Source organism: Rhinichthys klamathensis, unplaced genomic scaffold, assembly GCF_029890125.1.
Source record: "Rhinichthys klamathensis goyatoka isolate OS25496 unplaced genomic scaffold, OSU_Roscu_1.1 h1tg000040l_1, whole genome shotgun sequence".
NCBI lineage: Eukaryota > Metazoa > Chordata > Actinopteri > Cypriniformes > Leuciscidae > Rhinichthys > Rhinichthys klamathensis.
The window spans coordinates 2,146,356-2,161,743 of NW_026606587.1; the positions used below are offsets into that span (position 1 = coordinate 2,146,356).

Consider the following 15,388-nt stretch of genomic DNA (forward strand, 5'->3'; position numbering starts at 1 on the left):
TTTGGCTGTCAAAGCATTTGTTGTTATTAATATTTGGTTTATTTGAAAAAAATTTTTGAGTTAATAACAAAAAACCAGCAGTTGTTTTAGTTAGTACAGAAGAAAAAGTACACGTGACCTACACAACACATGGCCAGAGTTCATAGTCTTCACACAATAATATAAGTAACGTAAAGATATAGGCTACTCAATTTACAAATCACTTACAGAATAAAATGAAAACTGTTTCGTATATTATTAGAAATGTTAGGGCTCCACATGAACCATGTCCTATCAGTTGTATAAAATAAAACATCAAATCACTGCATGGTTACGAGATGCATTTCAGACCTACAAACTAACACAAAGTTGTATATGAGGGGTTTTAGATCTCTTCATTATCATCACTCCAATCTTCGTAAGCTTCCTCCTCTCTGACGGCACTCAGGGAACAGCTCAGGATTGCTCTCCTAACCTCTTGTTTTTCTGCTGTTGTGGAAGGGAAGAGAAACACAGAATACGGTATGTTCACAAACGTGTCGTATTAAATCCCTTGTCTACTCAAATATCACAAATTATAAGAAAAAAAAAACACTTATAATATTGAATTTATAATACTTCCAGAGATATATAGTTTGCCATCTGCCACACTCTTTTCCAAAAGAAATAAATATACAGGTTTTGTGAAAAAAATTCCATTTTGATTTCATGTTGGCTATAATTTTCTCGTGATCTCGATAAAATGAAAGTTTGTTTTCTCAAGATGATGACTTGATTTTTAAGATGCACTCAAATATAGGATATTTCAGTATTATAAATTATTTATCTGTGTGCTGTGCACATCATTTTTTTCAGTGTTGGGTGAATTAAATTACTCTAAAAAAGTAATTAATTACAAGCTACTAATTACATCTTCAACAGAGTAATTAGATTACTGTACTTATTATTCTCTTTACAAAGTATTGCATTAGTTATTACTTTCTAAATCCAATATCAACCATGATGACCACTTCAAAAATACAAGGATAAACATGAAACTGCTCTTTTAATTCATTCAAATAAATAATAGAAAATTGCTTACATTAATTGAATTAAATTGAATCCATTTCTGGAAAATTTGACTTGCAAATGAATTCCATAACACGGCCAGAACAAAACATTTGGACTTTTACATAACACAATACATACCAACAGACAAAGTTAGGAAATAAACCTAAATTATGTTAAAAACCTACAGTATACCAATCTAATCTTAGTTTTGGAGGTCTCTATTCCATGATTTAACCTCATATAATTGTTTTATAATTATTTGATTTACACATCAAAATCCTAAATCATCTCCCTAAAGGTAGTTAAAATCCTCATGTAAAATGTGTCAAAACAGCAGCTATTTTGTTTAGCTTGTTTTAAAATAGATACCTCGTACAACTCATGCATTCACCACTCATACATTTCAACATAGACATTCAATTTTGATGTTAAATCCACAACTGTTTTATATAGAATTGTTCTATAGTCTAGAAAGTATTTAATGCAATTACTGTAATTAAATTACAGAAAAATTAAGAGTAATCCCTTACTTTACTTTTTCAAGGGACAAGTAATTCAATAACTTAGAAATGCATAACACCCAACACTAATTATTGTCATGTGCCCTCGTAATCTTTACACAAAATAACTTCACCTGTAACTCACATGACATCACAGCAATAGCAAACTACAACCATCCAATCAATTACCGATGGACAAAACAAAGTCTCGCCCTACTGTACATTTCTTGTTCGAGAAGCCATTTAACTCAAATTTGTCACAATAAGGAAGAAAAGACTATCAAGTCCATGGGCGTCAGTTTGGTTTGAAATGTGCTGGGGCCAGAGACGCGTTCGGTAGTGCATTTTCAGAAGTGCTGGGAACAAAATGACTCATGATGAAATCTGGTGGGTACGCGTCCCCACCGAAATCGACGCCTGATCATGTTCCATTTCATGTGGACTTTAACTTCCATGTTATTAATCTACAGCAAAAGTACAGTGCTCCTAAACACACGGTATGAAATTGAATTGCTGTCGGATAATGGATTGGATCTTTATGTCTAGATCACAAGAAAACACGAAAAAAATATACAGTAAAAATAATTACAAATTGCCTCTTAGGGCTTCTGTAGGCTCTAATATAACTTAGAAATAACTTACCATCTGTTTTGCAGTCCAGCAGCATTCTGTCGAGCTGTTGTCTATTGTACTTAACAAGAAACTTCTGACATGTTCTAATCGTTCCTGTGGAGGAGATCAGGAAGGACATGGATGGCAGTAAGAAAGAATACACGTAAAGACATTGTGGGGAGTTGGCTTTCATCTAGACTTCTAAACTTGGACCAGTACCTCCAACATGTAAACAGTTGAAGAAGCACGGCACCCTCTGTCCTCTGTTCTCAAGGCAGGTGATGAAAGTAAGGGCAGACCAGATGAGTCGATATTGCCCTTTCCTGCAGCGTATGAGAACCACTCCGGTGTGGGCATTCAGGTATTTCACTAAAGAACATTTGAAAAGATTTTACATTTCTGTAACGAGACGTTAGGCTGAGCTAAGTAAATGCAATGTCGCTAAATGAGTTAAAATAACGGTAACGTAAAACAATGACATTCTTATATACGTTGAGATATTCACGATGAGCACAACATGAAAACAAGACCAGTGTTTACCCGTCACCCCTATGTTAAAGTGCGCTGATCCGTAGTCCCCGTGTGCTCGGTTCACGGCTGCCCGGACTGTGTGGTAAAGGGCTTTATCCTCCAACAGTGGCAGACTGCTCCGTTCAGAGAAGCAAATCTCGCATAGCAAATACCTGCACACAGTCCAAAGAATAACGAAAGGTCGAAATTGTTTAGAAGTTCAAAACCTAACAAAGTGCAAAATATCTGTTTTAATTTTTTTGCTGCTTCATTACCTCGACTTAAATCTGACCATATTTCCAACACGTGCATAACTGGCTTTGAAAACAATGTACTTTGCTTCCGGGTTTCTTTTGGCCAATAATATTCCACGTTGGTCAAAGGGGGCGGGGTTACAGTTTGACATCAGCATAGCTTATGTATTATTTAATAAGTCATTTTTTAACAGTATCACAATAATCATAGTGGCAAGACCGTTCTTCTGAAGATCGCTACAGATAAAACAGAAAGAATATTAGAGGTTTTTAGTAGTTAGGACTATTTAGCGTAGTTGTCGCCAGTTCGTCGTTTTATCTTAAAGGGATAGTTCACAAAAATGACAATTTTGTCTTCATTACTTACTGACCCTCAAGTTGTTCAAACCCGTATGAGTTTCTTTCTTCTAATGAACACAAAAGAAGATTTTTTAAAGAATGACTTCCTAGTATTGTTTTCCTATTATGGAGTTACCAACATTTGTTTTTTTTTTAAATCTTCTTTTGTGTTCAACAGAAGAAAGAAACTCATGTCTGGAACAACTTGAGGGTGAGTAAGTAATAAATAAAAAAAAATCATTTTTGGGTGAACGATCCCTTTAAATAACATTTTTGAAGAGAAAGTTTAGGCCTATACAAAAACAGGCTGATATTTGAAAGCAGTTCTTAATCATATTCATTAATGCACATATGCTGACATATTATTCATGTCGATTTAATTTCCCATTTACTGTATTTATTGACATTTTATTTATCCTATTTGAATTTTTATTGTTGTTTATTAAAGTAGATTTTTTTTCTCAAAGAGAATAGCCTGCTTTTCTTATTAACACTTTACGGTTACACTTTATTTTAAGGTGACTGTGTTACAGTGTAATTTTACATTTAAGTAGAGTAATAATAATTAACTACATGTACTTACTCTGTGAGGGTTTGGTTTAGGGTTAGTTGCATGTAATTATGCATTATTTATAGTTATTATACAGTACTACATGTAACATGTGTAACCAGAAAACTGTAAAATAAAGTGACCACTTTACATGAGGTAGCATTTGTTAACATTAGTTAATGAAAAATAGCCTAGGCCCACTTTATTTATTAATCTTTGTTAATTACAACATTTACCAACATATTATTAAATTCAAAAGTCGTGTCTATTAATAGCCTATTATTAAATTTTAATGGACCTAAATGAACATGAAATATCAATGAACAGTTGCATTTTTATTAGCTACCTATTTTTAGTAACTTAACGAAGTTTAATATACATTGAAACAAATGTATTGTTCGTTAGTTAATGTTAGTTAATGCATTGTAGTAAAGCACCATAAGCACTTCTAGCATGTCTGGCACATTTAAAAACTTTTTATTCACACCAGATGCACACGAGATGTTCCCGTCATGATTGTATAATCATTATTGACCGAAAGAGGGCGCTAGACAACAGCGAAAACTCAATCTGAAGCTTTGCTTTACGTTGCCCGTTATTTGTCCCTGAAAATATAAACTATATATAATACTAACATTAATAATATCGATACGATTATTATTAAGAAGAAAAACATGAAACATAAAAATGAGAGGTTTTGTATGTACCATCAACCACGTAGGCAACTTACGCATAACTTTTGATTATAGAAATATAATTATAGTGGTCAGCGGTGACTTTTAAATGTCCTTGGAGATTTACAAATACGCTCAAAACACAAATGTCCTTGTGGCACAGAAGTGGTGCCAGTGGTTCCCCCTCCTTGCATTGGCACAGACAGCGTGTCCGAGATGGGGATGATGGTGGGTGTGTGCGCGCGTTTATCACAGATCTGAGCGGCTCGAGCTCGAGCTGCTGCTTACACTGAAGTTGCGCGTCACAACATACACAACTCTGCATGGCACCGACCTGTAATCATGGAGCCGTAAACCTGTGTTCTAGTGGATCTAGGCTCATAATTCCAGGCTGAGGGAGGATACAGGTGCTTTCAGAGACGCCAAATCATATCATCAGGTGGAAGGTGTGCATTAAAAAAAGGGACTTGGGTTAGTTAATGAAAAATGTGGATCTACGCAAGTATTTTAACATATATGCTTCTTTTGGCCAGAGATGCAAGAGCTATGAATAAGGTAAGAGGCGTTTCATTTCGTTTTATTTTGAACAACAAATAGCTAAATTTTACGCACAGATTACGCACAGCTTGCTAAACACTGTTTTGCAATAAATATGATTATTAGTGTAGGCCTATATGATCTCGTTTCGATTACTTGACAAGTGCATTTATCATCTGATTACTAGATTCGTTTGTCTTTAATATTGGCATGCCATTGTTGCGCATGGTGTTTTTGGCAGAGTTGAAGACTGGACATCAAACCTCCAGCCAAATTATGAAGAGCAGACAGCATTTTCTTCATTTTGCAATTGTACTGGATCATGGGAGTGCCTGTATCTGTTAGCATTCGTGAGACTTTGAAATGGAAGTTCATCTGGGGATTGTGAAATTACGTGTCCTGTAATCAGCGTTAATGAAACGTGAAATTCCACGAGGTCAAATGTATAATGTTAATCTGACTTAATACAGGATTCTGAAGGAACATGAAATCTGTATTAAGTCATTACCGTTCAAAAGTTTGAGGTCAGTAAGTTTTATATAGGCCAATAATATTTCACAATATTGCTGTTTTACTGTATTTTTGATCAAATACATGCAGCCCTTGTGGGCATAAGAGAAAAACAATTACCAACCCTAAACTGTTGAACGCCCTATATTATATTATATTATATTATATTATATTATATTATATTATATTATATTATATTATATTATATTATATTATATTATGCCTCGGTCTCATAGACAAGGCTTAAATCTAGTCCCAGACTAAAATGCATGTTTGATCTGTTTTAACTGAAAGTAACTTTCACTGATCTTAAATCTTAAATGTCAGTTGCCTTTGATTTTTCTCAAGATGCACACCAATAATGTTTTTATAAAGGCACGTTTATAAAAGCTTTCTTAAATGCCCTAATTGAACAAAGGCCTAATCCTGGCTTAATCTAAGCTCTGTCTGTGAAACCGGGCCTATGGTTAAATAATCGTTCTGGTGACAAAGATACACTAGTCAGTTCCAGACTCCAGTCCTTGAATTTGATTGGCCAAGCGGCTTTCCAGGAATGCTGATGTTTAGTTCAACAGCACTGGGATTTGCATCACTCGACTTGTCCGTGTTCACGGCGTTCCAGATCAGACTATGTAAGTGGTGCAACTGGACAGAAAAGCCCATATGGGAGAAGGGAGGTTTCCACAGTCAAGTTTCACAGACAGATCATTCAGGATAACTCAAACAACACTTAACAAATATGCTTTCTCACACAATCTCCCCTCCCAAAGCGGCATACAGGCAACATATTTTGGCACATATGCCTTTGCCTAAATTACTCCTGGCACTGCCAGAACATTCCAGTCTTTAATCCTTGAGATGGCATAGCAATATCATTTAATTGGCATTTTAGACCCCTGACCTTACTCTAAATCCAGTCCAGGCCTTTTAGGCTAAAACTGTGAGAACTGACCACAATGCAGCTTGCTGTGATAGTTTTAATGCACAGTGCACCTGCAAAACACCATACTGAGTTGTAAAGTAGCTGAACTCTCTGCCAAAGCTCCCTAATGTATTTATTTTGCTCTGTTTGTCCCTGTTTTAGACTCAGATGAGTCAGTGTGTCAAACCTCAGCTGTGCTAACAGTGCAACTGAGGCTGCGATTACAACCACAGACAGATGTCCCTCAACAAGTTTTTGGACAGATAGCACAGCCGTCATTTCCTCAGAAAACCACGACATTTGTTTTAAAACTGACCCTGATAGGGTGTGTGAGTGTGTTTTGGGCTTGGTGCCTAGCATGGTAATTGGAGTCGAGTTCTGCTGGGGTTAAAAACAATATATGTCTGCTTACACAGCTGTAGCACTTAAGAACAGCCCTGTCGGTCCCACAGAAACATGCCCTACCCTCTTATGACTGTGTATGTGTGTGTGTGTGTGTGTGTGTGTGTGTGTGTGTGTGTGTGTGTGTGTGTGTGTGTGTGTGTGTGTGTGTGTGTGTGTGTGTGTGTGTGTGTGTGTGTGTGTGTGTGAGAGAGAGGTCTTGACTCATTGTAAATGATAGTCACCAACTCAGTAACCCTAACTAATTGTGTTATGTTGCAAACTTTTTTAAAACGTCTTTGTTGTTGGTTAAATGTGTGAAAAGGTGAGGAGGTTAAAACAGCATTGGTAGCAAGGCTGTGATAACAAAAACCTGTTACTAATGTGGGATAATTAGCTGAAAATTTTGTAAAAACAACTAACCTGCATGTTAAAAAAAGCTCAAACCAAAGAGTCAAGAGAATGTGTTTGTTCTTTAGACATTTTTCTGTCGCCTAGAGGGTTGATGAACTTTTGTAGCATTTTCAAGAACATGTTTGATGGAATAACTTATTTGATGTAAAAATCAAGCAAAAAGTGTAATTTCATTCTAAGTGTCTAAGTGTTGTTATTGTTAACTAAAACTGAAACTTGGCTATTAAAATAAATAAACCTGAAATGAAATATAATGAAAAGCTAAAAAAAAAAAAAAAAAAAAAAAACTAACTGAAATAAATAAGTTGAAGTTGAAGTCCTAAAATTAATAAAACTGAAATAAAATACAACCCCAGATCAGAAAAAGTTGGGACATTTTGTAAAATGCAATAAAATCAAGAATCTGTGATTTGTTCATTCTATTTAACCTTTTATTAGCTGACAAAACTACAAAGAAACGTTTTCCAATGTTTTCACTGACCAACATATTTTGTAAATATGAACAAATTTTGATTTTGATGGCTGCAACACACCCCAAAAAAGTTGGGACAGAGACCAAATAAAAGTGAAAAGATTATCCAAATTAGATTATCCAACTATTTTGAAACAGTCCACAATAAGCAGGTGAATTGGTAATAGTTGAGGGTATCGTGGTTGGGTGTAAAAGTGCTTCTCAGTCTTTTTAAGCAAAGATGGGTCATGGCTCATCACTTTGTGCCAAATATCTTGAGAGAATTGTCAAACAATTAAAAAATCACGTTTCTCAAGATTGCAAAGCATTTATGCCTTTCATCATCTTCCATACACAAGATTCAGGGAATCCAGAGAAATCTCAGTCTGTGTTGTGTAAGACAGTAGACCTCTGTTGAATGTGCGTGACCTTTGAGCCCTCAGATGGCATTGCACAAGATACCATCATGCTACTCGGTTAAATACAGCCACATGTGCTCAGGAGTAATTTGGAAAACCGTTTTCACTGAACACAGTCTGACTCTGCATTAAGAAATGCCACTTGAATCTCTCTTACGCAAGGAGAAAGCTTTACATCGGTTCTATGTGGAGATGCCGGCGAGTTCTCTGGGCCTGAGCTACTCTCAGATGGTCTAGAAGAAAGTGGAAATGTCTGTGATCAGATGAATCCATGTTTCAGCTTGTTTTGGGGAGAAAATGGAATCGAGTTCTCAGTCCCAAAGACAAAAGGGACCAACCAGACTTTCACCAGCGACAGGTGCAAAAGCAAACATCTGTCCTGGTATTGAGGTGCATCATTGCAAACGCTATGGGTAACTTGCATTATTGTGAAGGTACCATTGACATGGAGGCATATAATTGGATTGTACAGAGACATAAACTTCCATCAAGATGACATCTTTCCTGGAAAGCAAGACAATGCCAGGCCTCACATGCTACAACTGAGTGGTTTCTAGACACTCTGCACCATAGAAGGGATGTGCCTGCCTGTTTACTGCAGTCCAGATATGTCTCTTATGGAAAATGTATGACCCATCATGAAAAGGAGAATCAGGCAATGATGACCACAGACTGTTGAGCGGCTGTCTTGTTCAGACAAGATTGGGCAAATATTCCACTAGCAAAACTCCAACAATTAGTATCCTCAACTCCCAAATGATTAAAAAGGGTAATTAAAAGGAAAGGTGATGTGACACAGTGGTAAACATGTCTCTGTCCCAACTTTTTTGGGGTGTGTTGCAGCCATCAAAATCAAAATTTGTTCATATTTACAAAATACAATTATGTTGCTCAGTGAAAACATTGGGAAACTTTTCTTTGTAGTTTTGTCAGTTTAAAAAAAAGGTTAAAAAGAATGAACAAACAACAGATTCTTGATTTTATTGCATTTTACAAAATGTCCCAACGTTTTATGATTTGGGGTTGTAAATTAAAGCTAAATAAAAATATATTTTAAAAGTAATAATAACAATCAAAATGACAAAAGCAACAAAATTAATTAAAGGCTAAATTAAAACAAAAAATGTTAAAAATAAAAGCTATTTAAAATGTTAATAAATGTTATAATTGTAATTAATACTACAATAATACTGGAGAATACACAATTATGATTAAAAAAGAATATATATATATATATGATATACACTCACCGGCCACTTTATTAGGTACACCTGTCCAACTGCTCGGTAACACTTAATTTCTAAGCAGCCAATCACATGGCGGCAACTCAGTGCATTTAGGCATGTAGACATGGTCAAGACAATCTCCTGCAGTTCAAACCGAGCATCAGTATGGGGAAGAAAGTTGATTTGAGTGACTTTGAACGTGGCATGATTGTTGGTGCCAGAAGGGCTGGTCTGAGTATTTCAGAAACTGCTAATCTACTGGGATTTTCACGCACAACCATCTCTAGGGTTTACAGAGAATGGTCCGAAAAAGAAAAAACATCCAGTGAGCGGCAGTTCTGTGGGCGGAAATGCCTTGTTGATGCCAGAGGTCAGAGGAGAATGGCCAGACTGGTTCGAGCTGATAGAAGGGCAACAGTGACTGAAATAACCACTCTTTACAACCGAGGTATGCAGCAAAGCATTTGTGAAGCCACAACACGCACAACCTTGAGGCGGATGGGCTACAACAGCAGAAGACTCCACCGGGTACCACTCATCTCCACTACAAATAGGAAAAAGAGGCTACAATTTGCAAGAGCTCACCAAAATTGAACAGTTGAAGACTGGTAAAATGTTGCCTGGTCTGATGAGTCTCGATTTCTGTTGAGACATTCAGATGTTAGAGTCAGAATTTGGCGTAAACAGAATGAGAACATGGAACCATCATGCCTTGTTACCACTGTGCAGGCTGGTGGTGGTGGTGTAATGGTGTGGGGGATGTTTTCCTGGCACACTTTAGGCCCCTTAGTGCCAATTGGGCATCGTTTAAATGCCACGGCCTACCTGAGCATTGTTTCTGACCATGTCCATCCCTTTATGGCCACCATGTACCCATCCTCTGATGGCTACTTCCACCATGTCACAAAGCTCTAATCATTTCAAATTGGTTTCTTGAACATGACAATGAGTTCACTGTACTAAAATGGCCTCCACAGTCACCAGATCTCAACCCAATAGAGCATCTTTGGGATGTGGTGGAACGGGAGATTCGCATCATGGATGTGCAGCCGACAAATCTGCGGCAACTGTGTGATGCCATCATGTCAATATGGACCAAACTCCCTGAGGAATGCTTCCAGCACCTTGTTGAATCTATGCCACGAAGAATTGAGGCAGTTCTGAAGGCAAAAGGGGGTCCAACCCGTTACTAGCATGGGGTACCTAATAAAGTGGCCGGTGAGTGTATATATATATATATATAATAAAAGCATTTATAAAGTTTTTTAAATTAATTGTTATTAATTATATATATTTAAAATACATTTTAATGTATTTAAAAATAAATTATTAATTACAGACAAAAAAGCATCATGACATTGACATTAAAAACAAGATACTTTGGAGACACTTGAGTAGATTAGTCATGGCAGTGGTTTAAAATTAAAATCCTATTTAAATACATACTATTTAACATTAAACATAAAATATACTATCATTGGCACAACATGCCCAAAATGAAGACTGATCTTGGAAATGATGCACAGAGAAACAAAGATGGAGGGATGAAGAATGATTTGGTTGATGCTAAAACAGAACACAAGCAGAGAAAGTCTATCGGTTGTAGTTTCTTGGGACATTACCTCACACAATGCCAATCAAAGACTCAAGCAGTTCCTGTTTATGAAACTGTCGTAACACTTCTACCACAAGATTTAAACTAGGAGTAACCGGGGACATCTGTCTCCCATTTAATGCGTCACATCTTTTACCGAGCCGTCACGGTAATGATGGCCATCATAGCTGAAGGGCTGTCATATTTTTATCCAGACCAGACACTGAGCCTCAAAATGCTGCAACAATGCCAATATTCTTTTATATAGACCTTTACATAAGAGTTGGTCTTTGACCTCGGTGTGTTTAGTGAATGAACAGGAAATACATTGGTTGTGTGGTGAGCAAGATCTAGACCTTTGGTGGCCCTTCTAATGGCAGCTCCTGACCATCCAGCACTATTATAACTCATGGCCTGCCACAGCAGATGATGTTTGGTTAATGTTTATTTGCCAGCATGAACCTGGGCTATTTGCAGCATATTTGCGTAAAACATTTGGGTTTCTCGACATTCATTTTCATGTGCTTTCTGCACTCTCTGTTAAATTAACAAACGACTGTAGTTTTTTGATGTTCATTTTGAACAGATTGGGTTTGGAAGTAAAAACTCCATTCATTTTCTCCATTGGGATTTTTTTTATTTTTTTTTACGATATCTTATAAACCTTTAATAAAGACAGACCTACAAGGTTGTTAATCGATGATATTTGCTTCTGTTGAAGCTGTCAGTCCGCATTATTTCAATTTTTTTTTTTTTTTTATAATTGTGAACAACAGCTTCAAATCAAAGTTTGTAGTTTTGTGATTCACCTCAGCTGATTTTATTGGTTCATGGCTAATAATACTTTAATAAAGACATTTTAATCCTATGGGAGTAATGAATGGAAAAAAAAAATACTTCCGGAACCAGCGCCGCTGATTAAATTCGTGGTATAGATGCGCACTTTCATGAGATCGTGTTGGTTCCACTCTATAGAACAGATAGTTCTGACTCTAAATTCTGATTGGATAAGCCGTGTTCAAAGCCAATGCACTTTCTATTTTAATGTGGCAAGTTGGCTGGAAACCATAAACGGCATACACACTACATAAACAGCATTAGAATAATGAACCATGGGTGTGTCTCAATTGGCTCCAGGCAGCCAGAAGTTCGCTGAAACATTGCTCCATTCAAATTTCCTCAATTCCCTTTAAAAACTAGTGATCATGCTCAGATGCATCATAAACAAACGTCATACAAATCAAATCAAATCATAACAAATCAAATAGGAAGTGTTATAGCATTGTTGATACTAAACAACAGTGACGTTTTAATGCACAAATTACGTAATCGTTTTGAAAACTGAGTCATCGGTGCCCCAATGATTAGTGTATAACACTTTTCTGGTGCCTGAATTCATGTTCATACCATACAGGGTCAACATCACTCATCTGATCTCAAGAGGCGCACTAGCTTTTGACGCTTGAGACTACGGTCTTTAGTGTCCTTGTTAGCGTGCCTGGCTTCCATGCTGGAGACGCCGGTTTGAGTCCCGCTCTGAGCGGGACAAGTAGGACTAGAGGGGTTACACTAGATGGAAACACATCATATATTACTTGGCAAAAATGCTGGTTATGCTGGTTACACTTTATTGAACCATTGGTGGTTTTTATTTAATTGGCCCTGTCCCAAATGGCACTCTTCATGTGCACTTGCGGTCTTGTGGACTTACAATGGACGCCACATATCCATAATAAAAGCTAGATGTCTCGTCCACGCTGCTGGCCAATGGAGGTCGACGTCCGCACCTGGCGGCCATCTTGTCACAGGCAGCTCACTCACTCGTAACATTGTGTTTTAATGGTGCATGTACTTATTAAATAACCATAACTTGCTCAATTTTCTACCGATTTTCAAACGGTTTGGTTTGTTATAAACGTCAGAGATGTAGTTATGACACTGCATACTTATGAATAATAAGTGTATAAATAAATAATCATCCAGAATTATAGCCACGTTAATAACGTTTGTAAGAAACCAAATCTTTTGTAAACCCATCAAGATTTCAACGAGATACGAGTATTTGTGTTCGTGCTGATCACTCCTCTTACATCAGGTACCGTACCAGCTTGCCTGTGACAAGATGGCCGCCGGTGATGACGATAGAGACTCCGTCGTAAGACATCTAGCCTTTATTATGGATATCTATGCGTGTATCCGTTAAGTCCACAAGACTATATATATATAGAGTATCCTATTTGTCATTTTGGGTTTCAGAAGGGTGCTCGCGAGCGCCCCCTTTGTGACCGTTATTCGCACCTGATGCTCAGAGAAAGATCTTAGGGTTCCATTTGGGACAGGGCCAATGCTGTTGCTGTCGTAAACAAGAGCAAAAAAAACTTTGCCTCTTGTCTAAGAACACCTGGTGCCTGTGGTAAAATCACTGTAACCCATGGCTTTTATTGCATTAATGCAATGCTTTTATCCTCAAATTAAGTTTTGATATCTTGAAATTAGGAGAGAGGCAGATAAACCCTTGTGAAAAAGAAGAGACCTTAATTGTATTAAATGTGCACTACTTAAAAACCTAAAAAATATATATTTGCAGATAGCATTTGTTGTGCTTTAAAGAAGTACACTTATTTTGATGTGTTCACCATACTAAGGCCGTGTGTCCACCAAAGCGTTTTTAGCCAGCTGAAAACGCTAGACGCTCTGCTGAAGTCGCCTAGCTGTGGGCGCTTGAGAGCGTTTTGGCAGCACAGCGTTTTTTCCGTTGAGACGTTTCGTTGCTATGATACAGAATATCCGCAGCACAGTTTACTTGTAACTGATTTCGCAGATAATTTGTTTCATACTGAAAATTAATTTTTCATCCATTTTGTTCGGTTAGCTCTGCTGGTTGATGTCGTTGTACAGAAAGAATGTTGTGACAGTTGGTCGGTGTGGTATTAGTCCCGCCCCTCCTCCACTGTGATTGGACGGCTGGGTAAAAGTGACAGTGATGAGCGCTAAGTTTTACCCAAAGTTGAACATTTTTCAACTCTCGACGACCAGTAAAAACGCCGAGCTCTCAGCGCTTCAGCGTGAAAAAAACGTCCGGCGCCTCGTTACGCTCATGGCGTTTAAAAAACGCGGCGCTCCCATTGAAAACAATTGAAAACATACGCCAGGCGCGTGGAAAAACGAAATTTTTGATCAAAATGAACAAATCTTTTTTCGAGTCATTGACTCGTTCATCAAAATGAACGAATCTTTTTTCGAGTCATTGACTCGAAAAAAGATTCGTTCATTTTGATGAACGAGTTCGAACAGGAGAGTTCGCAAGGCGAGCATTTGTGCCTATAAAACTTTTACTTTTTTATTTATTTTTGAAATGACAGATTGTTTCTTTAGATAAGACCCTTATTCATCGTCTGGTATCGTTTAAAGCCCTTTGAAGCTGCACTGAAACGGTCATTTAGACCTTGAACCGTTTGGTGCCCAGCAAAGTGCATTATATGGAGAAAAATCCTGGAATGTTTTCATCAAAAATTAATGTTTTCATCAAAACATTAATTTCTTTTTGACTGAAGAAAGAAAGACATGGACATCTTGGATGACATGGGGGTGAGTAAATTATCAGCAAAAGTTTTTTAAAAAGTGAACTAATCCTTTAAGTTAAACTAATTGCATTTAATATAAATGTAAACTATAATAATTTTTTACTTAATTGCAATTAACATGCAATTAAGTGTCGGAAAAACATTCCGTTCGCACAAGTATATTCTTGTATTGCCATAAAAAGTACTCTTTTTAAAATCATGCTAAAGTGTACTTCTTTTCACAAACATGCAATGATTACATATACTGAAACCTTAAAAAAATGAAAAAATCGTGCAAATATTGATATCATTATAATCAGTTTGATGTGCAAAAATAAAAAAAAGCTTGTGTTATAATCAGATGGCATTGAATGAAATCACCGTATCTGAGATGCAGAGTCTGATTCTGTTAAGCGTGAACCATCTGTTTGACTTCCTCAGAACGTCTCGCATCTCTTGGCTGTGCTGAGAGCATGAAGAGTTTGAGGTTCAGAGAGAGCTGTGACACATAAACACACTCATCTGGAATGTAGCTGTGTGTCCCCAAAACCAACAAGTGCTCACTAAGCTAGTTTGGGGCTAATTGACACGTCTGTCCTAATGGCATGTGTGTGTCTGTGTGTGTCCTGTTGGAGTGGAGTGATGGAGAGGTCTGTGTCTTCAGATCTAGATTCAGTATTTTGTCAAGTGTCATAAAGGGTGCGATTACCGCAGTTGATTCAATTAATACAATACTTCTGCATTGATATGTTTTGCTAGGATATGTTACGGCATTGATTTATTATTTGTTTTCATCTATAATAGGGGTTGTCAGTCTTTTGTGACCCGGGAACTCCACCAAAACCCTCAACTAACACGGGATTAGATTGTCTTGGTATGCTAATGTTGACTCTTTTGCCATGT

General features: G+C 37.1%; 2 protein-coding genes across 2 annotated transcripts in view; one reads left to right on the forward strand and one right to left on the reverse strand.

Annotated features, from left to right (window-relative positions):
- Window positions 1–16: 16 nt before the first annotated feature.
- On the reverse strand, window positions 17–3,007 carry pop5 (POP5 homolog, ribonuclease P/MRP subunit). Its single transcript, XM_056246607.1, has 5 exons — window positions 2,927–3,007; window positions 2,682–2,824; window positions 2,361–2,510; window positions 2,172–2,255; window positions 17–468 (listed from the first exon to the last, which is right to left on the reverse strand). The coding sequence occupies exons 1-5, from the start codon at window positions 2,944–2,946 to the stop codon at window positions 365–367; spliced, it is 501 nt and encodes a 166-aa protein (XP_056102582.1). The 5' UTR covers window positions 2,947–3,007; the 3' UTR covers window positions 17–364.
- Window positions 3,008–4,733: 1,726 nt separating this feature from the next.
- Window positions 4,734–15,388, forward strand: part of olfml2a (olfactomedin-like 2A) — a 28,365-nt gene continuing 17,710 nt past the window's right edge. Inside the window, exon 1 of the mRNA XM_056246608.1 lies at window positions 4,734–5,023. Within this exon, the coding sequence (XP_056102583.1) occupies window positions 4,955–5,023 (69 nt within the window). The 5' untranslated portion in view covers window positions 4,734–4,954. The remainder of the gene's footprint in view (window positions 5,024–15,388) is intronic.